Raw genomic sequence first — 27,903 nt, forward strand, 5'->3', positions numbered from 1 at the left:
AGAGGGTGAACGAAGAAAGGGGAGAACAAATAGAAGCAGGTGAATTGAAGGAGAGGAGAGGGAACGAAAGGAGAGGTAAAACAAGGCAGTTGCTCAGCACTAAAGGAGGTCACAGATGTGCTGAACAGAAAGCTTGCACTGGCTTCTCTAGGGTGCACACATGCACGGACGGACACACGCACGCACACACGCTCGCACACACGCTCGCACACACGCTCGCACACACACACACAGCGTTACCTCTGAGATGTAACACAGGTGCAGATGCTTCACAGTGATCTATTAGAGTCACCCTTTCATGTCAACATTCAAGAGTGCACAGAGAAAGGGAGAGCGAAAGATGGATGGGGAAAAATCTCAGGAGAGGGTGGGATATAGAAACGGTATTTCAACGGCAACGGTGAAGGAGCGAGAGGAAGATAGAGCGTTAGGGAGGCAGTGATTATTGTGCAGGAGGATGTGGAAACGGGGAGTGCAGGCTAGGAGCAGATATCTGTGGGTGATCCATTAAAACTAACCCGACAATATCAACAAATAGGAAGGGGAAGCGAGAGAGGGAGCACGTGTGTGTGGACGTGTGTGTGTGGGGGGGTTCAATGGAATAAACAGGGTCAAATGAAAAGGAAATGAGGAGGTGAGTGAGTATGAGGGAGAGGGAGAGCGATATGGAATTTCTATACTATGTCACAATTTGGGAAAGAAAGATGGAGGTAGGGGCAGCAGAACTGGACGGAGAGTGCTGAATGGATAGAAGAAGGAGTGGAGAGAAGATGGGGAGGATGTACTAGGGAGATCTAGTTGACCTAACACTGTGTGAGGAATGCTGGGGAGAGGGGGAAGGAAAAAGGAGAGAAAATTAGGAAGAGACAGAAGTTGGCAATATATTTTTACCTACGGACATTGTGTGAAAACATGGGGTTTGTCAATGTGAAGAAAAAAACTATAACAATCCACCAACAACAGCAACTGCCAGCGTTCACAAGCCATCTCTCAAGCATCAGAGACACAGGCATTACAGAGATGGACTAGCACTTTGGAGGATTGATAGATGCACTTTTGAGACATGGTGCAGGTGGTTGGTGGGTAAATGTGAAAAGGAAGAGAAGAAGGGCAGTGACATTGAATGGTAAATGGACCTGTACTTGTATAGCGCTTTTCTAGTCTTCCGACCACTCAAACACATCATTCACCCATATTCACACGCTGATGGGAGGCACTAAGGTTCCACCTGTCAATCAGCAGTAGCTAACACACACACACCATAGAACAGCTAAGGGAGCAATTTTGGGGTTAAGTGCACAAGGGCACATCAACATGGGCTAGTGGAGCCATTAATCGAGCCACCGATCCTCTGATTGAAGGACGACCCTGCTCACCACTGAGCCACAGTCAGCCATTGAAGAAAGACAATTATGAAAGAGGGCATATAAGTGACGGACCGCAAAGTGTGAGGCGTGGCAATACAAAGCAATTCATTGAAGCCATAATACGTCCAAATATTTTCTGACAAATAATTTCATTAAATGAAATTCAAGCCAGGAAGGATAGCTTAAGGATTAGCTGAAAGTATAAAATAAAATGCTTCAATATTTACCAATATTTGACTAGCTAGGTGTAGGGGCAACTAAAATAAATGAAGCAGGTGAGTCTGGGAGCAAAGCAGTTTCCTCTGAGACATGAGACGCTGTAATTTTCAAAATTTTATGAACTACTTCATTAAATTGCTTATGTAAATTGTGACTTTTTCCAGCTTGCTGTACTTGTAATTATATATTTTTGTCAGCATTCGAAGGCTGCTTTGGTCAATAATACTTGAAGACAAGAGGAAGGCGTGAGCGAATTATTTATTTATTTGCAAAATTAAATATGGTAAAAAATAATGTCTTTCCTTAATTGCTTACTAATTCTGAGAAACAAGAACTCATATCAAGAAAAAAGACAGATGATTGGAATGAACAGAAAATAAATGAACAAACAAACAGAGTACATAGAAAATCACTGAGTCTACGGATACAAATGCATGAGGACTGTTGTTGGAGCAGTGCTAGCTGAAGGGAGAAAAAAAACCAACAACAACAACAGAGATGACAGTTTGGGGTGAGTGAGTGTTAGGGGATGGGAAGTTGAAATGAGACCCTGGGCTCCAATCATTAGAGGAAAAGCCAAGTAGAAAAACATCCAAATCCACTCAACAGCTCCGACACGTCGGGGATACGTTTCCCCAAACAGATGCTGACCTAGTAACAGCTAGAATCAGAATCAACACCTCAAATATCACCAGGGAAAAGTTCAAAAGGGAAACACTTTCTAATTGTGATAGAAGAACTGAAAGTTCTGGAAATTAAGAGATTAAACCTGTTTTCTCCTCTGTTTGAGTTCAGCCTGCTGTACTTTGCGTTCTTAACTAATGTGCAAGCCCTGAATGTCACAAGGCAATACTTGATCTTGCCATATTCGGCAGCAAACAGATTTCATGAGATATGTGTAAAATATGGTGATGGAAACAGTCAGAATACCCATGCACAAAACTGTCAAATGTTGACCATAAGATTGGGATTGATTTATTAATTTTTCTATGTAAGCATAATAAATATTTTTTTGCAGATTCACAGTTTCCAATTCATAATCAATGTGGGTCAGAGGTTAGCAGGTCTGTCTTTCAATCAGGGGGTTGGCGGTTCAATCCCCGCCCTAGTCGATGTGTCCTTGAGCAAGACACTTAACCCTGAATAGTTCCCTGTAGCTGTGTTTATGAATGTAACATGATTGTAAGTCACTTTGGATAAAAGTGTCAGATAAATGACATGTAATAATCACATCAATTATTTTAATGCAAAAGAAAAGTGTAGTTCCACCCCTACAACAACGAAAAATAAGAATCACTCGGAAGCCTGAATGCCTGAATTTAAGCAGACACGCCTCCTCCGGGAGAGACTGTGGAGTTTCCTTCAGACTTTAGAAACAGTGTGTTGCCTAACTGACTTTCATGATTGCTGTGAGCCAGTGTTGAAATGATTGACAGCTTGTTAAATTACAGAGCAGCCCGTGAACGGTTACGGGTCAATGCGGTAAAAGCGTTGAAGCCCTCTGTATCCGTGTCTCGGTTGCTTTCTTTATTTCTCCGGAGAGTGATGTATTTCACATTTTCCCGCTTAACCTTCAAGTTCACTAAGTACTTTAACATCACTAATGGCGACAACAGGAGACGGAGAGAGGAATGGGGAAGAAAGTAACAGTGGGGATGAAATAGAGTTCGCTAAAGAAACCACAGGACACAAAACTGCTGAAGATAATTTAAGTGCTTCAACATTTTGACCTAAAACCACTTGTAATGTCTTGACTCATTTTCAAATGAATGCTTTCTTGCCAAGTTGCAGCGTATAACTACGTCTTTGTTTTGTTTATTTGAAATTTCATTTAAAAAATGACACTGACGTGGTTGCAACACCAATGTGCATGCATGATTAAAAAAACATCCAGGATAACACAAGAAAATCACATGACTTATTTCCCTGTTGTAAAGTTTGCTTCATCCAAAGATTATCCATATGTTGTCTGTATATTAATTGCAGAACAACCACCATTCTGATTTCAGAATTGGAAAAGGATGTTCAAAGGCATTCCATCAATTTATTCAGAGGTGGATGTGAGGGGTTTCAAACAAGGAGTGTCTGCTTTTTGATCAGGATAATTCATACTTCAGTTCCCTTTTTCATTTCAGAAGGACAAAGAGGAATGTCCCTCGGTCTTTTTACTAAACTATTTTAGTTGGGTAATGTTTAACTAAAGAATGCATGTGGATCCAGGAAATACAAATCATAACCTGTGTTTATCATCTTCAACCTCACCCACCAGTGTGCTGGACATGACATCAGGATTCATGCTAGAAATCATAATCGTTTATTAGGGTCTGAATGAAAACAAACTGATTAAATGATTCCTCAATAGCAAAAAGGGATGTATGAACTTGTCATCATTCTGACTTTAAAAAAAAAAAAATATCTTCCAACAGGCTCTAATAAAAAATGCAATAAAATAAAGCCTGTTAAATGAAACTGAAAACAGCTTATTTTTTCACCTTAAAAGAACGCATTAAATAAATTGATTTTGTGCATTAATACATATAAAGTATACAGTATATTTGTGTTATGATTGGCAAGCTAACCATTTCAGTACTTTTCTAACACACGGTTGTGTATGTGTGCAGGCATTTATCCACATGTAAACGTGTGTGTGTGTGTGTGTGTGTGTGTGTCGAAGCTGGTTCACTGTACAGTGTAGCAGTGCTAATGACACTCCATAATTATTAAAGCATGAAGAGGCTCTGAGCTGATTGGGGCATGCTAATCCTTTTTAATTGACTCTCCAGCTCTCCAGTGTTATTAAAACGGCCCAATAACAAAATGAGCTTTGCTTTATTAGCCGGGTCAGCTGAACTATGGGAGACCTCCCTGTTTGTTAGTGTTGCATTTTTTTGAAGGATGTACAATGAAGTATGATTATGCTAGACAAACAATAACATGTTCATGTAGAACCTTTTTTCATTACATTCAATTTATGTTGGTCTTTTTAATTGTTTTTATCACAACAATGTTTTTTCCCAAACCAAACCTTAACTAAGAATGTTATTTTCCTAACCTAACCATTATATGCATCTTGTTGGAGGAATAATCCATTACAAATTGGTTGTTGTTCTTTTTGGTTACTGAGTTGATGATAGCAATTTTGTACAGTACACTATGAAGCTGAATGTGTTCAGCCATTAAAATAAGCACCCTTACCAGCAGAATTATTAACCTGCATTGGTCAATATCTTTGATATAAGTTTGCATTGCTGAGCAAGAAACTGCAGCATTGATTTTACAATTTTGACTGAAGAAATAATGCAGGTTGCCGAAAGAGCTAAATGAGCATCTTATCTCTAAGTGCTGTACATCGGCCTCTGCAAGGCCGCGGAGGAGGAGCTGCCTATATTTACTTAACACATCACACTTAAGACTAGAGCCCATTCATCTTCAAAAGAATTATGCTTGTGAAATCAGCAAAGCATCAAGATCTTCTTGATAAGCCGATGATTGCGTTGGTAAGCAGTCTCGTGGTCAATACAGCTCAGCAAAATGGTAGTCATACTTGATGTCACACCACCAAACACTTTGTGCATCGTGTTAAATGGAGTACTGTGTCATGGCAAATATTCTATGATCACTTATAATTACAAACATATTCTCTGCTCCACACAGAGATAATGTTCTGTTATCAACACAGTCATATTTATGAAAATATGAATTGCTCTGACAATGACCTCCTTTAGTAACTGACTGAAGACTACTTAACGGCATAGTGATGTAAGTGAAAAGCAATTAATTGGTGGCAATTATTTAAAGCCCTGGCTTATTAAACTTTTTCAGTCTTGGTCACAAATGAAGAATTTACTGTCCCAATTGCTCGAGTAGTTAAGTGTATAAAACTATCTCTCAATTATTGTTCGCAGTAGGACTATTTTTAGGTGTTAAATTATTTGATGAATGCGTATCTAAAATATCCACTGTATTATAATAATATATGCACAACTTGTCTTACAGGCACGTGAGACACAACTTTACCAATTCCAAAGTTTGTTGCGCCCGTTATTAAAGACCTCCTTAACAATTCATACAACTTGACAGAACAGAACAGAGTTGTGTTATTTGACACTGTCGCACCCGGTGTCAAAACAGTGCGTTCATTCATCCGTAAGAACACTGTGAGGACCGCCGGGGGCAGCGCGGCCTCAGCGCCCGGCGATGCAGTATACTCTCCACTGTCATGTCACCATCAATCCCAAGCTTTGTCTCAGAATGGTGGCAAGGAAGACAGAGGCTACAGGGACAAAGAGACAGGAGTCCACAGAATAGTGTGAGAAGATGTTAAAAGACGTGAAGTGAGACAGGAAAGTGAGCAAGGTTTGATTTAACACAGACTATCTGTGGAAACAGTCAACAGATGAGCATTAATTACACACACAAAAAAAGAGTGACGGGTCAACGTTTCAACACCAGCACATTTAATACCCTTTCCATGTCACTGCCAAAAAGACATTAAAACAGGGTTAATTACAAAGGTGGTACATCCCATGGTGTTGCCAAGGCCTTTGAATGAGTAATGAAAGGGGAGAGAGTAGTTTCTCCTAATTAAGGGGGTGCGGAGGGGATCTACGCAAACGCCTTTATTATCTCCTCCTCTGAAACTTCAGTCAAGCACCCACTCAACCCTCTACATACCACACAATAAGGAACAAAAAAGACTCAGACCTCAGACCACAGAGAACCAAATCTGCATATGATCACTGGCCTACATACTTCTTGAATGCTATGAAGATGGAGGAAAAGAACGCATATCGACAAAACCCAGGGCGACAGAATGTAATGAGGAGCTTCCCTTTTATAATTGTGTTAGTTTCATGAAATGGCCTGAGAGAAAGCCACGATACATGTCTGGGTGAGCTGATTGAGTACCGTAATACATATTTGTGATACAAATATGACTGCACTGAGAACACGAGCAAGCAGGAACAAAATGTATTTTATAAGAAAATAAGAAAATACAGAGAAATTTGTCAATACAACAGGGAGGAGAGGCGATAGCTGATGCTGAGATTCTGCAACAGAAAAAAAAGACGTGTCCAATGCAGCGCTGCAGTCGCTCATCACCGGATAAAAGGCCTTTCAAGGGTCCTAAAATTGCAGCTCACACGAGATGTACCGTGTACATTGTCTTCTCCCTCTTCCCGTGTATGTGTGAATGCACATACAAAGTGGTTATATAAGACTACACCTCTTTCCAGTGCAAGGAGTACAGCGGTCAAAGAGAGAAAGCATACTGCATGTGTGTTTATGTGCACGAGGATTCACGGGATCATTAGATAATGGTCACAATCCGCCAGCAACCAACCACAATACCTTCAAATCACAGACGTCGCTCTTCCTCATCTGCCCCATTTGTAAATGACTCTGCAGTCATAGACCATCGCAACCGCATTTTCAATAAACTTAACACCATTTCAATAATTCACATTCGGTATAAAAAAAAGAGATTGCTGACTAATCTGAGGATTACGGTGATGATTTCTGACAGAGGTTGAGGATCAAGGTAAAATGTGATGGGAGATGAGCTTGGGGCTTACTATGCTAGCTCAAAGAGGATTAAGGTAAGGATCTATTGGGGAAGCGGCATTACATAAATTGTTTTTGAGCACAGAAACACACACGCGCACACAAACACACACACACACACACACACACACAAACACACACACAGACGTGTTTCTCCAGTAGATGAAATGACTTTAATTCCTCTGTTGTGTTGATCACAACATTTTGCAAAAGCTAAGGGAAGATCCCGTGCTTCATTTGATAGAACAAATTATAGCTATCGATCATCCCTATCCCTTCGGGTTTATTCAATTGTATTTATTCAGAAGCAAAAACATTTTAAAAAGAGCCTCTAAATCTGTTTACAGAGCTTTCGTTTGAAGAACTGGTAGCTTCTGGGGAAATATACGTTTTGGATGTATTCATAACTTGCATCTAATTTATCTTGCAGCATTTAAAGCATTAGTTGGTGAGGCCGAGAGGAACATTGAATTCCAGTGAGATCTGGAAGTGGTTTGAAGTTAAACGAATCCAATAATTCTGCTTCCATCTCTGGGCACAGGAGGAGCGCTTGTCTTATTTGTTATACAGTTTAATTCACACTGTCACCTTCACTGTCCATTTAAAGCACTCCACCACCACCGATGTTCTAACCTCCAGATAGACTCTGCTCGTAAACGTCATCATATGACACATTAACAATAGTGACTTCAGGGACTGAAATGCACTGTGTCTCTGTACAGTATACTGTATGCTTGTGAGAGTGAGGTAGCCATTAGCGTTTTACCCAAACTGCACCACTGATGCCTTCTGACAGGAAAGTCTGCTTTGATTTGCATCACAAAAAGTAATTCACGCACGCACGCACGCACTCACACACACACACACACACACACACACACGCACACACACACACACACACACACACACACACACACACACACACACACACACACACACATTCTTGTGTCTGGACTTATTCCACACTGGTTAACGCAGAAAGTCATTCACAAAAAAATACTTTGATAGTCTCTGCAAGGGAGGCCACATGTGTGTGTGTGTGTATTTTGTGTGAGGTGTGGCTGTGCCTCCTGGATTCACATAAACACACATTACGAATGTCCCAGCTGGTTGTACGGTGTATGAGTACAGTTGCTGGCTGTGATCGGCTACGTAAAAGCAACCTCGGAGCTGCAGCTGGATGTGAGTCTCGCTAAAGGACACTTCAGCCAGACAAACAGCGCTGGATGTGGAGCCTGGAGCTTGAATCTAAATCCCAAGGACAATTTCCCTCTGCCACCGGGGTGCACATGACAATGACATGTTACTTGAAGTTCATTGTGATATAAATATAGTAACATATATTATTAATCATCAAACACTGTCTCTGACTTTACTGAAAATGTATCTTCTGAAGTGGAAAATTAAACTCCGATAGATATATGTATCATAAGCCATTATAAGTGGATAACTTAAAGTGGTTAAGAATATGTGGTATTGAGTGGTTAAGAATATGACAGGAACTTGACCCGGCTCCAGACACATATCCAGTTACTGTCTGACTCTGTGTGTGCATGAGTGTTTGTGGGTGTGTGTGTGTGTGTGTGTGTGTGTGTTAGAGTTAGACACGTGGAGTTCCTGTCACCACACACTGATGTGTTTATTTCACTGCAGCTGGGGTAATCACTCACATGCAGAGACAGACACAGACAGGCACACACACACACAAATATGCACATATGCACATATACACTTATACACACACACACACACACACACACACACACAAATACATAACCCCACCTGCTATGTGGAGTCTACTGGCTTTGCCCGGCCTGTGGGGTCACTCAAGATAAAAAATGTATTCTTGCTGTCAGGCTGCTGCATACTTTTGCAGCATCAGTGTGCTAATAAACCTCACAATATTTGTGGGAAAAATAAGTACGTTGACTCTTTCTCGGATCAAAACTTTACAGTGCTGCTTGGTTTCAGTGGAGATTTTTAAGAACAAAGTTTGGATGACCTTGAACCAGAAAAGTTATGGATGAATATTTAAAAGAATGACAAACTTTTCATCGAAAGTGAACATTGTGCTGCACATTGTCTGACTTCACCCTCTGTGTCCATAAAGCTGTTGAACTGCTGAACCCTGCCTGCTGGATCCAATAGCTTTCCATCAGCTTTTAAAGGCTTTCTATCACAGTCTAAAGAGATTTAGATGTTTCTCAAGAATTTCACAATGCCTGAAATTGTGTCTCTCAGGAACCTTAGATTGAAAGAGAGAGGAGGACAAAAAACACAGAGGAGACTTACTGATGACAAGAGCGGTACTGTCAGAGGAAAGTGAAAAGGAAATGATGCTGCATCGGTTGGTGTGTAGTCATTTATTTTCTTTGCAATCTTGGATTGGTTTGACCCTGACCTCTCAAGGCTAACAGTTGTGCAGCAGTTAAAATGATCCCCGGTTAATCTGTCCCTTAGTGTACCTCTTGTCATGCTTTAATGCGCGTGTGTGTGTGTGTGTGTGTGTGTGTGTGCGTGGGTATATTTAAGGAGTCAATGCTTTGGTGTGGCATGTTGACAGCCACGTGATGCCAGCTGGGTATTACGATGGGTGTATCACGTATCAGGGCACCAACCCCATCACATTGACAACTTTACAACAGTCGTCAACTGGTTGACAAGGCAACCACACCCGCTAATATTAGAACATTTTTAGAGAGGTCACAGGACACCAGAGCTGTCAATCAAATAAAGAAAAGATGGTTGTCCCTGCACGTGCGTGTGCATGTGTGTGTATGTAAGTCTGTGCGTGTGTGTGTGTGTGTGTGTCGAGGAGCGAGTTAGAGAAAAAGGAAATAGAGGAAGGAGGTTAAGGAAATAGTAATCGAGAATGACAAAGAGAGTGGAGAGGATAAGAGCAAAGAGGAATAGAAAGTCAGAAGAGATAAAAAAAAGAAGAACAAAAAAGAAAGTCAGAGCTACAACCTGAGGTCATCAGCAGGTTTTAAACTTAAATCCTTCTAATCAGCCTGGACATAGATGTACTGCAGGGGAGACAGACCAATCCATTTGCCCTGAGATCATATTATGACAGGAGAAAGTAATGGAAAAGGTAGCAAATTGAACACACTAGAAAAATAGCTCTCAGTGTTGTGTGTATAAGTGTGTGTGTGTGTGTGTGTGTGTGCGTGTGTGTGTGTATTGTGTTTAAACAGGTGTCAAAAATAAAGAAAGCAGATGAGGCAGTAGTAGTAATTAGTCATTGGCTTTGAGATCTGTCTCAAGAGGAAGGAGCATGAGTTGTGAGTGTGAATGTGGTTGTGTGTCAGAAAGGGAGACCAAATGAGTGAAAAACAGCCTCCAAGTCATTACGGCTTTTCCTGTTTAAACGAATGTTGCAATATGACCAATGTAGTTACAGTATAATGCTTGATTAACCTCCCAGATTACAAGTGTAAGGACAGGAAAAGATCACTCCGTTATTCCAAATCTACTGTGCAATTATTTTTCTGCCCCACCTTTCCCCCGACACACTCTCCCTCACGTTGTACAGCAGTCGGTCTGAGTGCCTCCCCTCCCCCCTCTCTGTCCCCCCCTCCCCCCGTCACACTCACCCCCTCTCTCTGGGGAGCTGTGTACTTAGACTCAATTGAAAACGACCATCAAACCCTGAGGAGCGACAACCTGATTCAAAGACTCCTTATCCGGCAGCGCAGCCCCTCTCCAAGTGCCGCGCTGCTCTTCCCCAGCGACCAACTAAATGAAATGATGTCTTTTTATCCATTCAGGAGGGGAACGCAGCCAGATGCAACCAGGAAACTAAAAAACAATCTGAATTGCGAATGAGGTTCTTCACTGTAGTTAAGGCCCTCTGGGAGTAGAAGTGACACGTGTGGCTTCCCCAAAGTGGATGTTCACTGCATGACACGTCCAATGAGTGAATCAAATGTCGATGTGCTGACAATGTAGCAGCGGCAGATACACGACGATCTCTTACATTGAGGAGGGTAGTGTTGTGAAGTAGTGTGTGTGTGTGTGTGTGTGTTAACCACACTTGTGTTCACGTGTATACACTTGAAATCCACACCTGTTCTAATCACTAGCATTGATGGAAACCTCTGACCTCATGAAGTCGGCTTTGCTTTTCAAAGTGTTGCAAAAGGAACCATCTTAAATGACTAAAATAATGATGGAGTGATTTGAGTAGGCCCCGAGCGTAACTTCCCCCCAAAGGGAACTTAACCGTTTTCCCCTTTACTGGAAGTTTATTCACTTCTGTTCACTTTTCACCAATATGTGCATCCGAGCTAATGAAACAATGCTTGATAGTACTTCCCAGTCCTTTTGAAGAAAAGCAGGCAATCCACCTCCGTTAATTATCCTCATTATTTCCTGCAAAGCTCAGGTATGGTAAGAGAGACTAAAGAGGTTTAGCCTGAATTCCTCACTCTGAGATAGTTGTGCTGCAACTCAAATTGGCTCTCTGGGGATATTTAAGTCTAAGTTTAAACTTCGGATGAGTGTTACCTCGTTGCAGCAGAGCTTTCAAGCAACTGTCACTCAAAACAAGATGCGGGCTGCTCCCCTGACTTTCCAGCATGATAAATGCAATGTGATACAATTCCTTATAGTTCTGAAAACATGTCGTAGGACGGTTTAAAAACAAGACAAATGCGAAATGTATTTAGTTCTCCTGTGATTATGTCATTGTTTGTCTCAGTTGCAGAGTTACCAAATGGACATTGAGGACTATTCCATGTTGGAATGGGTATTAACAGTTGTTGTCATTTAGATTTTGAAAGAATAAGTCTGAGCAGTTCAGACCAAATTTAAAAAGGCTACGCAAAAGGGTGAACATACATTTTTATACAGCACACCCTTCAACCACTGACTGTGAAAGAGTGCATGCACCCCATCACTATTCTGCTGTCCGTCATTCACAGGTAGATGATTCAATGACTTTTTTTTTTTTTTTTTTTACATCTTTTCAAACCCTCTGTTGTCTTCATGTTGACATCTCCCCTCTCACTCTCTCTCTTTCTTTCTTTTCTATAAATCATGTCTCTTAATCAGACGTCCTGCTTCACATTCACCTCAAATGGAGGTTAATAACACATACCTCAGCAGATGGTATGCCCTCCGGAGGGCGACACTGTAACAGCACTTCCTGTTCCAGAGATACTTCCTTTCCCAGAGGTTCCTGTTCGAATGACTTCTTCAGGTCTGGGAAAAGAGACAAAGAGAGACAGGCAACTTATTGACTGCTGCAGGACCGGGGAATAGGCGAGCCAGAGAGACGATGTCTGGATTGCTGCATAATGATACTGGATAACATATTGATTTAAGTTACTGTAAGTGTTATGGTTATGATACAGTAGTGAACATTTAGCTTAAGCAGCCAGTGTAAAAGCTCACAGGTCAGCACTCCGATCAAAACAAAAATCCCCAATGGAAAGCGGACTTGTGTGGGAGGCCATTTTGCAGAGGCATCCTGTGAGCCCATTTAGGAGACGCTGCCTTGTCATCGTAAAGCGGGTTCATTACATAATTTTCCACGGCAACAATGACACAGTAATTATGGAGCTGGTGGTTGAAGTCAGCCATGCATATGTTGACATCTCCCACTCTCCTGTCACTTTCTAAATGTACACAACAAGGAAAAACACTTAGCTGTATATTCTTAGAGGCAACTAATGCTCACAGCGGTGCACACGCACACTCGCACACGGACACACACTCACAGATACACAACGTTTGCAGGTGAAGACTATTTAAAACAGTTTTACATACACACACACACACACACACACACACACAAAGCTGATCATGCTTTAAGTTCTTTAGCTGCTTCACAGACTAAACACAGGCTGCTTTGTTGCATGATCACCCCCCAATCACTACGCACCATATTTTAAGCCTGCTGTCATTCCATATAGACATGCTGGAGTGTGGGGATCTCAAGCAGGCCAAAGACAATACATGATTCACACTAATGGTCCACATGCTGTGATAAATGACAGCATTACAAAGCAGCGTGGAATGCGCTGCCATTTCTTCAACAGAACGTTTCAGAGAGGGCTCAGCTGTTTTCATTTCGGAGGGGAGAAATGCTCACAACAGCAGACTTTAGGACAATGAACCATGCATTTAAATAAGACCGAAAGAGAGACAAAAGAAAGGAGGATGTAGTGAAGGCGTTGAAGGACGCGAGTGAAAACACAGACAAAAAAATAATCTTGTGGGTGGATGGATAAATGGTTGGACGGATGGACAGTTTTGTTTCACGGATCTTTATTCTAAATACATTTTTCTTTGAGACCACACTTGTACACAAAAGAGTGTATTTTGTTCATTGTGAGAGTTCAAAAGGGGAAACTTCTTATGCTGAGTCCTCTTGTCTTGCTCCTGCAACTCTTTCCGGCTACTTTATGAACTTCGCCTGACGCTGTAATGCCATTCACTCTGAGCTGTGTCTTTCACTCTTCTGTTCACCTGTGGGCCGCTGTATGCTGTATGCAGCATGCTGAATGCATCCCCATAATGGCAGCTGAGCTTAACACACGTTACAATACAAACGGCTGTAAAACAAACGGTAACCTCAGAGGGTGGCAGGTGACTTTATTGAGGATGCTGATCCGATGGTGTGATGGATTTCTAAATGAGACCATATGCAGGGGATGGAGTTTTTTTCATTCAAGTGTCTGGGTGCAACTCAAAGGTTTATGATCTTATTTATGATCGGACTCTACATGATCTGGATAAAAAGATCTGCAAAGCTTCTTATCCATTCAAATGTGTACGCATATTGATTTGTGCACACATGGACATGAGTATTTGACATGTGTGTAAATGTATGGGAGAGCAAAATGTGTAACTGGATGATGAAGTTTCGCATTGAATGAATGTCAGAAAGTAAGGATGATTACATTGGCTACATACTGTATCGGCAGAAACTCTGTGAGCTATCCAGAGGTGTGTTGATATGGCAGAATCACCAGTAAGTACACACTTTCACTTTGAAGAGTTTGAGTCACCTTGTTAGTTTGTAAGGGATGGCGGCAGCTGTGGAAGAAACATCCTCTCTCTCTCTCTCCTCTTTCCTTTAGTTTTTGAAACCATGCGGTAAAACACACAGCGTGTGTGCGTGTGTGTGTGTGTGTGTGTGTGTGTGTTATCCTTTTGTCCTTTTACTCTCCTGGTTCCCAGGTGTACCCTTAATCACCTTATCCATCAGCTGTGGTACACCATTTGTGGACACACACAGACACAAACACACACTAGATAGAACATTTCTTTAAAGCTGAACTGGTTGACTCACAGTCCCTCTCTGGGTATTTCATCAGGACAGTCACCTCACAGTGGCTCTCAGCAGGTGGGGGGGGGGGGGGGGGTTGAAAGATGAGAGGCAGAGCACCAGAGGAGTGAGGAAGGAGAGGTTGACAGCACACAGCAGGACCACCTCACTCTTTTTTAATACGAAAACCACCTGTTTGGTCTCTTTTCCTAAATACTTGTTCATGGCCACCACCTCCATATCAAACCACCAGCTCATGTCAGTGTTTCCACCGTCTAACATTTCTATGTATCTGTCTCATCACTCTCAAAACCAACCAGCAATCCATAAAAACCTCCCGGCCATCAATCTTGGTCCCAATCCCACAAAGACAAGGGGAGAGATCAAATGTGTCTGAGCTTACCAAAGTGTAAGAACTTTCAATTCAGTTTTATTCAGTTTATTTTGTTCAGCCCAACATTACAAATTTGCCTGAGAGGGCTTTTACAATATGTACACATACTTTGAAGGTTCATATTGAGTTGCTTTTAACAGTTTTAATGTTTAATCATAAATCACTCTCAAATACTGGGGTAGCAAAAGGGACTGTGGTGAATAGAAGAATTACCAAGCGCTGGTAGCGTGTGATGTACTCACATTGAGAGTTAACGTTTGTCACTCCACTTTAACTCAAGCTGCAAAATTAGCTATTTGAATGTTGGGATTTAAATTAAGTTGATTATCATTTTGCGCAGAAACCTCTGAGGAGAAATATCCGTTTTATATAGTAAGACAAGTCACTCTGTCACTGAGCGTTTAGGCTGTGAAATGAAGAGTGCAAACGTTTGTCAGGCTCTATGACAAGAAGTTCATCATGTAAGTTCATACATGCAACATTACTAATATCCAGAATTAGATGGCCTCTGTACTTCTAACTTACAGAAATGTAATACATATAATAATATGTACTATGCTAGCAATGTCTTTCTGTGTGAGGCGATACAAAGAGATGTGGAAATATGAGGACAAGTGAGGCATAAAAAAAGTAGTTCATTTCTAAATTTTTCAAATATTCATACTCGAGTTAAAATGAAATATGAATCTGTATGTGAGAACACGGCTTTGGAGAGATACGCACCTAAGATTTCACAAATTGTCCAGAACAACTTCCCATCTGAGTAACAAGGTTTCAGTTCATACATATAAATCTTATCATTATCAGATTTCGTGTGGAGAGCTCTCTTGGTTAAGTTAAGTGAGGACACAGAGTATTGCTGAGGCTGAATGATAACTTCATAATACAGTCAATCCCTGCGGGGGATGACAGTCTGAACAGAGCATGATGGTTCATTATGGGAGTAATCACCCAAAGCTTTAGCCATAAATCCACCACATGGCTTCCCACACAACGTCACGCTCACACCGACTGATACTGAAAGACAAAGAGAGAGCGACGGAGACGGTGAGATACTGTCACAGTGAGCACAATACACACCGGAGATGGAGACTAACAAGCAGGCACGACACAGAACAACCACAAACACAGACTCGCACCAAGAGAACCAACAACAACAGCGGAGAATGAGGAAGTGATTGAGGGGTAAGACACGCTTCTCTCACGCCGGCCAATTCCAGGAACAATTTCCTGGTCTTAATTAGTAAGGGAGATGGAGAAATGAGGAGCTGGTTGTGAGAGTTGATTTCCATAAAGATTGAGAATGAAATTAAAGGAGATTAACGAAAACCGCTCAAGGGATGAACAGACAACACACACACACCCACACACACACACTCACACACAACTTTTTGCCATGTTTGGTAGCAATCGTGTGCATGTTTTAGAGAATGAGGGAATGTGACATTGTGTCCACGCCACCAGGGGACCACGAATTCACCTCAATGGAAGGTGTGTGTTTCTGTGCATGTGTGCAAATGTGTGCCCAAGGGAAATGTGTTCACAGGGGAGGAAGGACAGCTGTGTCCTATCAATTCACTGACCTCACTTCACTTCCAGAAGCTACCGAGCTTCATAAATATAAAAAAAGCAAAGATAAATGCGCCGCACAACTTAGAACCACAATGGGGTTGAAAAATACAGACGGCAACCTTATCGAGTGTTCTTCAGTGTGAACCCTGTTATATGCTGCGTACACAATAAAGCAGTGTAAGCATCTATTCAGAAGATGACCTTTCTTGCACAAACTCCTCTTTTTCCTCTCTCTCAGCCTCATCCCCCCCCCCCCTCTCTCTCCTCATCCTTTCTTCTTTCTCCCTCGAAAACTTCTTCCACTGCTAAACTAAAACTGTTATTATGTTTGTGGTGAGTTTGTTGCCGCAGGCACCTCTACACAAGCATATTTCAGAGCAATTATCCAAAATGGGTGCCTCTGCCTGCATGCAACCCGTGCCAAATCATAACGGTTTCCCCTGGTGGAGCTGCTCAAGCAATAAAGAGCAATGTGAGATTCTTGGGAAGAAAAAAAAGCGAGCAAAGTACTCCCCTTAAGTCACAGGGAGGATCCTTTGGACATCCAATTTCCCACACCATGGCACGCAATGGAATGTAAGCAATAGGGCACACAAGGTTATATTTAATAAACATTAGGATAAAAGAATTGTAACTTGAAAAAATGTGTATTAAAGTTAAAGTGAAACAATGAAGGAGTTTATGCTGTAGCTATAATAATGAGAGGAATATGCATTGCTTCCTTCTTGAGAATCATGAAATGCTCAAAAGTAGCTGAATACTTTACTATGTGATGCAAATAATGTTAAGCTTGATAACCATCAATGGTGTGTTCATCTAAAAGGCTGTTATAATATATATTATTGATATGGATAATTTAATGCAAAATCATGGACGTTTTTTTCATGACAATATGTCCTGAATTCATCAAGCATTTAGTACTTGGTAAGAGCTGGAGCAGTTTATAGTCGGGTACCGCCTCAATCTTTGACCACTCATACATATGTCTTCAAATAAACAAAATATTAAGTAAATAAGAAAACGACGAACTGAAGGTATTCTGTGGAGTGTGAGTGTCAGTCATCTTCAGAGTGGTTATATAGGGAGTCATTTTCTCTAAGTGACTTTAGATAGTCTCTTTCCACTTTCCTCACAGAACTTTCCACCCTGTTATTTCAACACTTCCCAACCTGTGATCAGCCCGAGACATCAGACGAGGTATTTCCATCCGCAGTCAAGTTCTGAACAAGTACACAACTCTATTTGCTGACATGGCACTGGTGCTCTGAAGCACAACAAGTGAAGCGAAGGTAACTGTTCACTTGCGATCCTCGGTGAAAACAAATGACGTGGAAATATTTAAATGAAAAAGTCAAGGAAATGCTGTGAGTGTAGATCGTGTCACGGCGGACCGCTCTTGCCTTTTGACTGAAAGTTGGGAGGGTCAATACAATGCCAACGTGACATTGACATGAAAAGGAATTTATGCTGCAGCAAAAGCAAAGCAGACATTTATGAATTGAGGAAAATATGTTTCATCTGAAAATATATTTCAGCCTTCTTTGAGTATCATAACTCTGGCGATGCGCTGCTTGAATCTGCCTATGTACTTACTGCTTAAAAACTATTGAATTCAGTTCCTTTCTTTTTTTGTTCAAACCCTTGACCTGCAGACTTGCACATTGAACTGTTAGGGAGTCGCCTTTGCAACCCTATAGTTCACCAGGCTTGGTGTCGTTAAATCAACCCTTAGTCTGGCTTACCGCTTTAACACTTAGGAGTATGCTGTAGCAGTCCTTGACATCTGGGAAAAAGCTCAGTGGTGAGATATCATAACCACACTTCCACACACACGCACTATGAAAATGTTTATTCAGTGTTTGTGAGCATTATGAGATCTCGCTCAAAAACTCTCTTGATGATGTCATCCGGAGAAAAACACTGATGGTTTTCCACCTATAGGGTTTGCAAAAGTGTCGGGGAAAGTGTGAAGGGAGAAACATCCTGGTTCTTTTGGCAAATCAGTTCTGATTTGAATGTGCATTTCTGAAACGGTGAAGCATGCCATTTGATGCAAAAGAAACCACGGCCAAATGTCAATGAGACGTTTGGTTTCTGTGTCATAGCAGACATTTTGGCCAACATACTGCAATTGTTTCCTGTTGCTGGGTTACAACTGAATGCTTATTAGGTTGTAATCAAACATGCAAGTTTAATCCTAAATGAGTGAAGAAGAGTTTGGTTTTAATCAATGCTTAAAATCGAACACAATAAATCCCTGTTGAGTCTTGTTTTCCTTGGTCTAATGCATCCATGATTGAAGGGAAATCTACATTCATGCAGCTGTGACATTTGCATCAAAAACAAAACAGAAGAAATTCACTAACAGACATTTTCCAGTTGACACAATGAGTGCCTGGGTTTCCGTCTCCCCGAGTGTCTGGACTCCTGATTGCTATGCACACACATGTCTCAGTGGAAGGTGGCAGAACAAATTGCCATAATTTGAAATGTGTGTGTCTCTAGGTGTTTGTGTGTGTGTGTGTGTGCATGTGTGTGTGTGTGTGTGTGCATGTGTGTGTGTCTGTGCACATTTGTGTGTGTGTGCATGTGTGTGTGTGTGTGCATGTGTGTGTGTGTGTGTGTGTGTGTGTGTGTGAGACCTTGACATATTGCTAATCCGTTGAAGGAGAAAGACTCAACCTGAGAGCTGCAGGGCAAAGAGCATGACTGGCTCTGCATGCCCATTTGTGTGTATGAACTGTTAGTGTCTGTTTTGCTTACCCTTATATGCATACCTGCAATGCTGTGCATAACTGAGTGTCCGTGTGTGTGTGTGTTCATCTCACCTGCTTTATAAACTTGAATTAGCCTGCCTGCGCTCACTCTTCACTCAGCTGAAGGGCCCTGCTCCAAAAGACCAACTAATCACTCAGAGATTTAATATCTTTGATTATGTGTTTGACAGGTTTACAGCCACAACACTGATTGCCATTATCCAGCTACAAACTGTGTATTCACATAATGCCTTGAAGTGCTAATTCTGCAGTTATTAAACCAGCCTGAAGATGAAACGATAGAGCCAAAAAGAAAAGGGTGCACAAGTTAGAGAACAAAACAATAACCACATGATGAGCAAAGCCAGAAAAAAACAAAAAGACAATAGGAGAGGGGAAATAAGGAAATAAGTGTGAAGAGGAGATGGGAATGTGGTAGAGAAATGCTGAATTGCTATAACATGGTGCGGTTAAAGAAAAAAAAAAAAAAGACACTTTGCTCAGCAAGCTCTAGCTGCCAGGAAGCATTTTAATCACAACAGTAGATCCAAATAGGAGCCGAAAGCAGGGTAGGTCAGGAGGTTGGGTCGATTTGAAGTAAAAGGTTATCACAAGAGGGGGCTGAGTGTAATCAGATCTGGTTAAGGGAGAAATCACTGTTATAATACAAAGAGAGAAAGTGAAGGACGAAGGGGCAGACAAAGTCAGAAGGAAAATACACACCACAGAAAAAAGGAAGGAATGAGAGGCACCAATGAGAAAAAGAGAGAGCATATAGTCAAAGAGAGAGTATCATCCATCTCCCCTCTGATATCTATTGGCCCTTCAAGTCTTCCTAAAGGCATCCTCCATCACCATCCCTCCACCTATCCTCCAACAGAGGTCTTACACGTGTTAAAAACTGTCTACCCTGTGTGAAGAATGTTGAGAGTTGATTGATATATAGGTTTCATGCTAGTTTACTGATACAGCACGGACCATTTTCTGCTATTCAATGAAGAAGATTTACGATTTAGTGTGTACCACTGGAATTTGAATACTGGGCAGCCCTTGAACAGTCACAATGAGATAAAGAAGATGTAAATGTGTAAATAAATTGTATCTCAATGTTATTGTGCCTTATAGAACCATTCATTGTGTTAATAATGTATGAATACATTAGGCCGAGGCACGCACACACACGCACACACGCACACATGCACACACCCAGCCATACATTCATACATCAGCTATACCTTTTTGAAAAGGTAAGCCAGTGAACAATGTGGGCTTAACTGCTGAGTATGTACACATATCTGTGCTGCTGTTGTCAACATTCACGTGTTTCCCTCAGAGAAACTCAGAAGCCTGTATACGTACGCTTGCCTGCATCTGTCGCTCAGTGTGCATCAGCCCCGACGTAAGCCAAAAACAGCACATTACACAGCTTTCATTGCACCCGGAGGAGCGCCCATTCCATTGCCGAATGTTATTAGCGGAGCTTAGAAGGATATTTCTGACTGTGTCACTCGCTCTCTGCTGACAGAAAAACATCCTCACATACCGAAGCAATGAAGAGAGTCGTGAGGGTCTGTTCTAAATTAAAATGGTCTAACTGAGAAACACGTTTTTGAGGTACACACAACGGTCAATATGCATTGTATTATTATGCACTATGTCGTTTGTGATGTGAAATTGTAATGTATAAAATGTGAATTTATCTTTACAATTACATATTTACTTTATTAATTTCTTCAGTCTTTTACGTAGATTGAATACCAAAAGCGTCCTTCAAAATGCAAATAAGTAAAATAAATAACTATGTCTGTAAGTCAGAACGTACATAAAGAAATGAAGCGTCCAAAAAAAAAGAAGTAAAAATGTGAAATATTAACGCCAAATAAAATAGCCTGACTGAAAACCAAGAGTCAACATGATGGATTTCCTTCTGCAGTATGAATAAGACCAACCTGGGAAAACAAGATTTCCAGGTTGTGTGTCTGTTAGAACGATCCTGTTAAAGTACTAAATATGGGGATGTGTGCAGTTTGTTGAGTGCTGAATGGACTCGAAGGCCCCCAGTTGTCCTTTTGAGTGTTCAGCCAAGCAGAGCGCCACTGTCAGTGCAAGCCAGGGAGGTGGGGTCGATTTTGTTTTGGTATTTCTTTTCTGCTTGACCCTTCTATAATCTGAGCACTCAAGATGAGTCCCAGTTGTCTTATATGGCTGAATGGACCAGAGCATTGACGCTTGGAAAACTACTGCTGTGGGGTTCAATTCTCAGGCCAGTGAAAGGAGCTTTGACGGGACAATCCATTCTGTTATATGAGGCTGAGATTGAGTGAAAACAAACAAGTTTTCTTTGGTGATTTCTATCAAACATATCAACTCCCTTGCCACACAGTTGCCGCAAAACCGTCACTTGACGATCACTCACAACAAATTGCAACCTTTTCTTTGTCCCTGGAGTGTTGTTTAGGTCCAACAATCCAAAAATGATTTCCCGATGTGATCACTGTGTATGCAGTGTTAGTCTGCTATTGAGGTTGCCTGGGTCTAGTCCGGCCTGTGTTCTCTTGGTGACCTTCTAGTCAGAGTCCCAGTTGTCGAATTAAATTCTTCACCAGACTATAACAGGAAGCTACTGATGGTGAAGTTATAGAGCTAAGTCTCTGCTTGGAAAAGTTCCCCACCATCTAGGATTCGGTGTCAAAACAATTTCAAAGGTTCTCCTCAACCACAAGTAAATGTTTACCTCATGGCAGTAATGTGCACATCAAAAAAATAACACACATGGTCTTATTTTGTCAGCAATTCCAATCAATAAGATCTGTAATTATCTCTCTATATTTACATCTATACGATTGTCTGTTTGTGTGTTTATATCTTTTCATTTTTGGGAAGGAAAAAACAGATTTGCATTTATGCATATGTCATGTAGAAGTTAATCTTCGCCGGTACAAACGTATTTGTCTTTAAACCTCACATGCATGCTTACAGTACTGTACTCACATGCAATGCGGACGTGTGCCTTCCGGCTTTTGGTGGTTCCAGCTGAGCTCCAGGCCACGCACTGACACCAGTAATCTTCAGGACCAAACAGCTCCTCGACCTGCTGCCGTGTAATTTCTATACTGGCTTCTCTTACGACCAGACCTGCAGAAGAAACCAAAAGCACTATTATATCACTTGCGATATCAGTAGAAATGTCGAATAAAGTTAGAGAAGATTGCCTGAAAAGTGAAATGAGTCACAAGTTCCTGTTTTCACCAAGCCACTGATACTCAAGAGAAAACAAACATCTATTTAAGCTTATAATCTGAGGACGTGGCTTTTATGTTAGCTTAAGAAGCAGAAGCAGAAGCAAAAGCAAATGCGGTGCACAGAAAATATCACCCAAGGATATTCAGACAATACATGCTGCTTGTTTACAAAGCTAGATCATTCTACTGAGTAGAGCCAGTCTGGATTTAATGTAAACTATTCCCTCTTTTCTCTGGTGTTTGAATAGCTGCACTCAACTGATACAACTACAAGGGAGCACAGATAGAGGACTGCAGAGAAAAATGGGAAATGAAGAGCAAGGGATTGAAAATGGTGGCGACATAGGAAAGGGTCAGGTAGAACACAGGTGGAGGGGAGAAAAGAGAAATTGAGAAAATTGTGGAAATGCATGAAAGGAATAATTTAAAGAGAGACTGATGAAAATAAAAAAGTGAGGGTTAAGCTCACAAAATAGGAAGAAAGAGGAGAAGAAAATGAGTGAAATGGTAGACTGGTAGAAGTAATGGAGAATTATAACATGATAGAGGCACAGTGAGAGGAAGAGAGAGGATAACAAAATAAGAGGTGGGAGAGGGCAATGCAATGTGAAACGGAGAGGAAAAGGGAAAGGAGATTAAAATGAGTTTAGGTAAAAGTATGTGGGGACTGGGGAGCAGACGGGCAAAATGCTATGAAAAAAAGATCTTGGCAGTTTATTTCAGGTTCAGCAGTGTTACAAAGATTCAAGCAAGAATCTCTATGGGGCTCCACAAATCTCACTTGGGCCGATTACTTATGAAGACTCTCAGTAAGTTCCTGCCACCAGAGAAATCGAGAGACAGTAAAAGTAAGCATGCCAGGCTAAAGGCAAAAGAGACAAAGGGGAAGGCAAAAAGCGAAATCCAGTGAGCAGGACTGTGGCGGACCAATGGCCCTTAATAGCCAGCAAGAGAATTAAAGAGAAGCCCAAGAGGGCAAAAAGTAAGAAAGGCAACCGAAGCCTTTGTGGTAGCTAGCTGGGAGATGGGGGGACATGGCTTTTGAGTGAGGAAAGAGAAGAGGTGGAAAGTAAAAAAAAGTGAATTGAAGATATGGCAATTGGAATAACATTGATGGCACAGAGGGCAAAGAGGAAAGTAAGGCAGAGAGTAAAAAGCTAGCGGAAGGTTTTGCTGGCACAACAAGAGATCATAGCTCATCAGGGGGAGAAAACTATGAGGGTAAAGAGCAAAGACAGTATAACAAACTATAGTGAATATCAGTACTGGAGCAAACTAGCAAACAGGGGAGATTGTTATGGCTTCACAGCTTTAAACAAAATGGGCAAGGGACACAGCAAGAGAGGTAGAGGCTAAGAAAATGGCAGCTAAAGTGGCAATTATAACCAGCAAGCAACCCAGGACTAAAACTGAGACCAGTAGTAGGCAGTGGCAATGAGCCAAAGCCACAGTACAACAAAAACGGCTAAAGGTGGACACAGGGGGCATTCTACTGCCGAAGTAATGAGGGAAGTAAGGCAATTAAAGTGAATGGTTATAGTGAGCCAGAAAGCGAGTTATGGCAAACGGACTGAAAGAAATGAAAATAAAACATGCAGGACGGTACCCGGGACACAGGATTTGGGGACACAGTAAGAGCTAAGGTGCAACTTAGTGCTGAAGATAAATGAAATGGAAAACATTTAACATTTTTAAAGCATTTGCATCACTGATCATATGGCATATTAAGATGAAGATCAAAAAGTATGAGCAGTAAAATACATCAAATGCTTTGCATTTGAATAAAAAGAGACTTTAAAGCAGCCAAGCTAAGAACCTGTACAAAATATAGAGACAATTAGCAATCAAATTCAAATTTTGCTCATCATAAATATGAAAATAAGAAATCGGAGAATGTACTGCAGCATGGAGAACAGCGGCTACACCTCAGGTATTCTCAGGTAAGAACTGCAGCTGGCTTGCCTTGCAGAAGAGGACTGAGAGAAGCTGTGCCAGATAACTTTTACAGTAGCTTTGTGTTGCACTTATAGCAAGCCTTCATGAATACAGTCTAAGCTAAGACAAGTTTTACACCTCGCTCTTGCACTCAAAGTGTATTCAATCTTTTATTACATTGAGCTCTTGGTGCTTGGAGCAATGTCGTTGATCATGTGTAGCTCATATGCGCCACGACATTCCCCCCTATTATAAACACTATTATGCAAACAAGTGACGGTATTTACAGTTCATACCTACACGTGTGACCACAAAGAGTATTTAGTTGCTGCCTGTTTTTAATTGTTGAGGTGAGTCACTTTTTGAGAAGGTGAATGAAGCCTGTGTAGCATTATACCTCAAAGAGGAACTGGGATGTGTGTTGCAAGGTATTGCACGTATTGAAAAGGGAAGATATTAGTGAGAGGACACAAGAGAGCGCAGAGCGTTGCAGGGATATGAGAAAACAGACAAGAAGGAAAACAACGAGAAGAGGACATATGTAGAGTGGATCAGGGAGAGTTTGTTTTACAGCGGGGGAAATCAACGACCGTGATGATGAAATGGATTCAATGTCTCAGTGAGGCTAACGTCAAAAAGATACACCGATCTGACACTGTTGGCGTAGAGGAAAGGAATGAAGGAGCTGCCAAATGAGTCGATGTGCACTGAGGTAGTCCTTCAACTGTCAGCTTCAGACACCTGACCAGTGATCAGTAACTATTGTTTAAACATCTGGATTTTGCTCAGGAATTAGAAAAAAATGAGTACTTTATGCGAGAAAAACCTGATTTCTTGGCCATGTATACATGTAACTGGGTTTCTAATGGGATGTGTGCATGCGCTAAGACTTCAAACAAGGGGAAGTATGGTTGTGAAAGCAGATAACGTCTATTTAAAGCTGTGTAATATTTTAGTTTACACCGTTTGTTAAATTCGATACATTTGCATAGCAAGAGTCGATGACAGAGTCAGATCCAATGCTCAAACACCCCAAAAAAGGAAAATACAAACCAATGCAGGACAACATTGACATAAAGTATTTGGGATAAAATATTACAGGTAGTGTTGGAAGTTATTGATGCAATATTGATGCTTGTGGAGATATACATTGTTTTTTATGAAAAAGCTCCATCAAATGGTTAAATTTAACATTTACAGCGTCATCTGTGTTTTCATGTCAGCTGGGGACTAAAAGTAGTCAAACCAGAAAAATGTAAAACTTTTCACAAATTCATACTCCATCCTCCATGATTCCCTTGTTTTTTTTAGAGTCATGTCAATACAAAAATGTCAAACAAACAGCCACAAAAGTGGGACTAGCCCTAAAGATAAAGATAGATGTCATTTGATCTGGAGTTGTGCTGTTGAAACCAGTAAAGCCCCACTTGTTCCCATTGTTTGCTAATGTAAACTCACGAAGCTCGTGTTGCCGAGCAGAGAGCGACTGTATTACCTGAGGCTTAAACAGTCCCAGATCACTCAGTGTCTTATTTTGTTTAGATGCAGTGCTTAGAGCATTCATATCATTCACTTAAGAGAAGACAAGCGTGGGATTGTGGGTCTCTGTAGCATGACAGTGCTTCACATCAACAAAACCACTGCTGTCAGCTGAGGGAGGTGAGGGGGAAGAAGTAGATGAAAAATGGAGGACAAGTATCAAGACGAGTGGATACTGTCACAAACATTTCTATCAATCAAAAATCTGCACACATTCCCTGAATATGTCTCTTAGTCCTAAAGTGTCAATTCTTATAAGAAAGTTTACTTGTCAGCTGGGGAGGATAAGTACAAGTGTGGACGAATGTGCTTTGTCAGGTCTGGACTGTTTTATCTGACAAATGGCGAACATGCAGAAAAAACCCAGATTTGAACAGGTTGCAGAGTCGAGATATACAAATAATGTTCTACCTCTGTGGGTTTGCATAGCAGTTTGTTATACTCTACATGTTCGCAGGAAATTACCTTTTACTAAATGTGATGCAATGATTTGAGCAGAACATCACAAAAAGCGCCTTCTTTCATTGTAAAAACACCGCCTGTCTCCGCCCCTCCCTCTCCTCTTCAGCCGCATCCTCGTCTTCATCACCTCTCGACTGGACCACTGCAACAGCATCCTGTACATCCTGTACACCCACCAGAATCAATCACTACAATACATCCATAATTCAGCTGCTCGTCTGCTCTCCCACTCCCGCACCAGAGATCACATCACCCCAGTCCTTCAAAACCTCCACTGGCTCCCCATACAGCAAAGAATCCAGTTCAAGATTCTCCTCCTCACCTACAAAGCCCTTCACCACCCTGACCCCCTCATACCTTTCTGACCTCCTGCACCGACACACTCGCATCCGCCTCACCCCCCCTACTCTGTCCAAGCATCGGACCTCCTTCTCCATTGCTGCCCCCTCCCTCTGGAACTCTCTCCCCCATCACCTCAGACATTCTCCGTCACTCACCACTTAAAAAAAACATTTATTTAAATCTGCATTTAGCCTGTGATACTAGTTTTTATTTTGTTTCTCACTATTGTCATCTTTCTTGTTTTCGCTGTTGCTTCTACTGTTTGTCTTGTAAAGTGCCTTGAGTACCTTTTAAAGCCCAGTACAAATAAAAACTATTATTATTATTATTAATAAGAGAACCTGCAGGTTTCTTTTTTTACTGCAGACCAGAAGGTAACTCTCTAAAATGTACATTTAAAACAGAAATATTTGCATAATAACTTTGCATTCCTTAATATTGTGCAGTTTGAATACTGTAAGTAAATTGGTATTTCATTTGTTTTGCTATAACTCCATTGTCATCACCACATCTACAATTAACCTACTTGACCCAATAGGAGTTGATGGCTAAAACATAAATAAGACCCAGACACATAATGTTCCTTTAAACGCACCTCTCAGAGCAAATGTTGGGGAAGGCTAAACTGTATTTGTCAGAGTCCAAATTAAAATTATTTGTGAGCAGAAGTTTAAATACAGAATTCTTTCATATTATCAAATCTGGAGAAATGTTTGGAGGAGAAAAAAAGATAATGATAAGCAGCTTTTCCATGGAAGTGATAAGAAAGGTGGAAAAGCATGTTTTCTAGAAATGGATTTACATCAGTGAAACAAAAAGCAGGGACATGTTGATTAAATTACATCATCCACACAATGTTTAAAACAAACATTTGTGTTTTTAGACATGGCAAACCATTTCAATGTCCACCATCTCATAAATCATTTTCATAATATGATCTGGACATTGCAATAGGAATAAATACCATGGTGGCCATGTTATGAATTAAAAGCCAAAAGATGTGTTTCCTGCTATTTCAATATTTCCCTAGCTCCCACACCAAATGATGCTCTATACTCTGTCTCTTTTTCATTGTTTTGCTTTTATTCCCATTACCCTCTGTCTCACTATCTCCCACTGTGTTTTGACAGAAATACATAAATGAGGAAAACAGACAAAAACAGTAATGACACAGCCAAAAGTGTAACGGCTTGATTTCTTTAAATCGGATGAAGCAGACATGTAACGAAAAGGC

General features: G+C 41.1%; 1 protein-coding gene across 1 annotated transcript in view; it reads right to left on the minus strand.

Moving 5' to 3' along the window:
* LOC117736622 (netrin receptor UNC5C-like) overlaps positions 1–27,903 on the minus strand; it is a 169,893-nt gene that overhangs the window by 53,440 nt on the left and 88,550 nt on the right. The window contains exons 3-4 of the mRNA XM_034542074.1: positions 22,141–22,284; positions 12,253–12,356 (exon numbers count right to left, since the gene is read on the minus strand). Coding sequence (XP_034397965.1) covers positions 12,253–12,356; positions 22,141–22,284 — 248 coding nt within the window. The remainder of the gene's footprint in view (positions 1–12,252; positions 12,357–22,140; positions 22,285–27,903) is intronic.

Source organism: Cyclopterus lumpus, chromosome 9 (assembly GCF_009769545.1).
Source record: "Cyclopterus lumpus isolate fCycLum1 chromosome 9, fCycLum1.pri, whole genome shotgun sequence".
Taxonomy (NCBI): domain Eukaryota; kingdom Metazoa; phylum Chordata; class Actinopteri; order Perciformes; family Cyclopteridae; genus Cyclopterus; species Cyclopterus lumpus.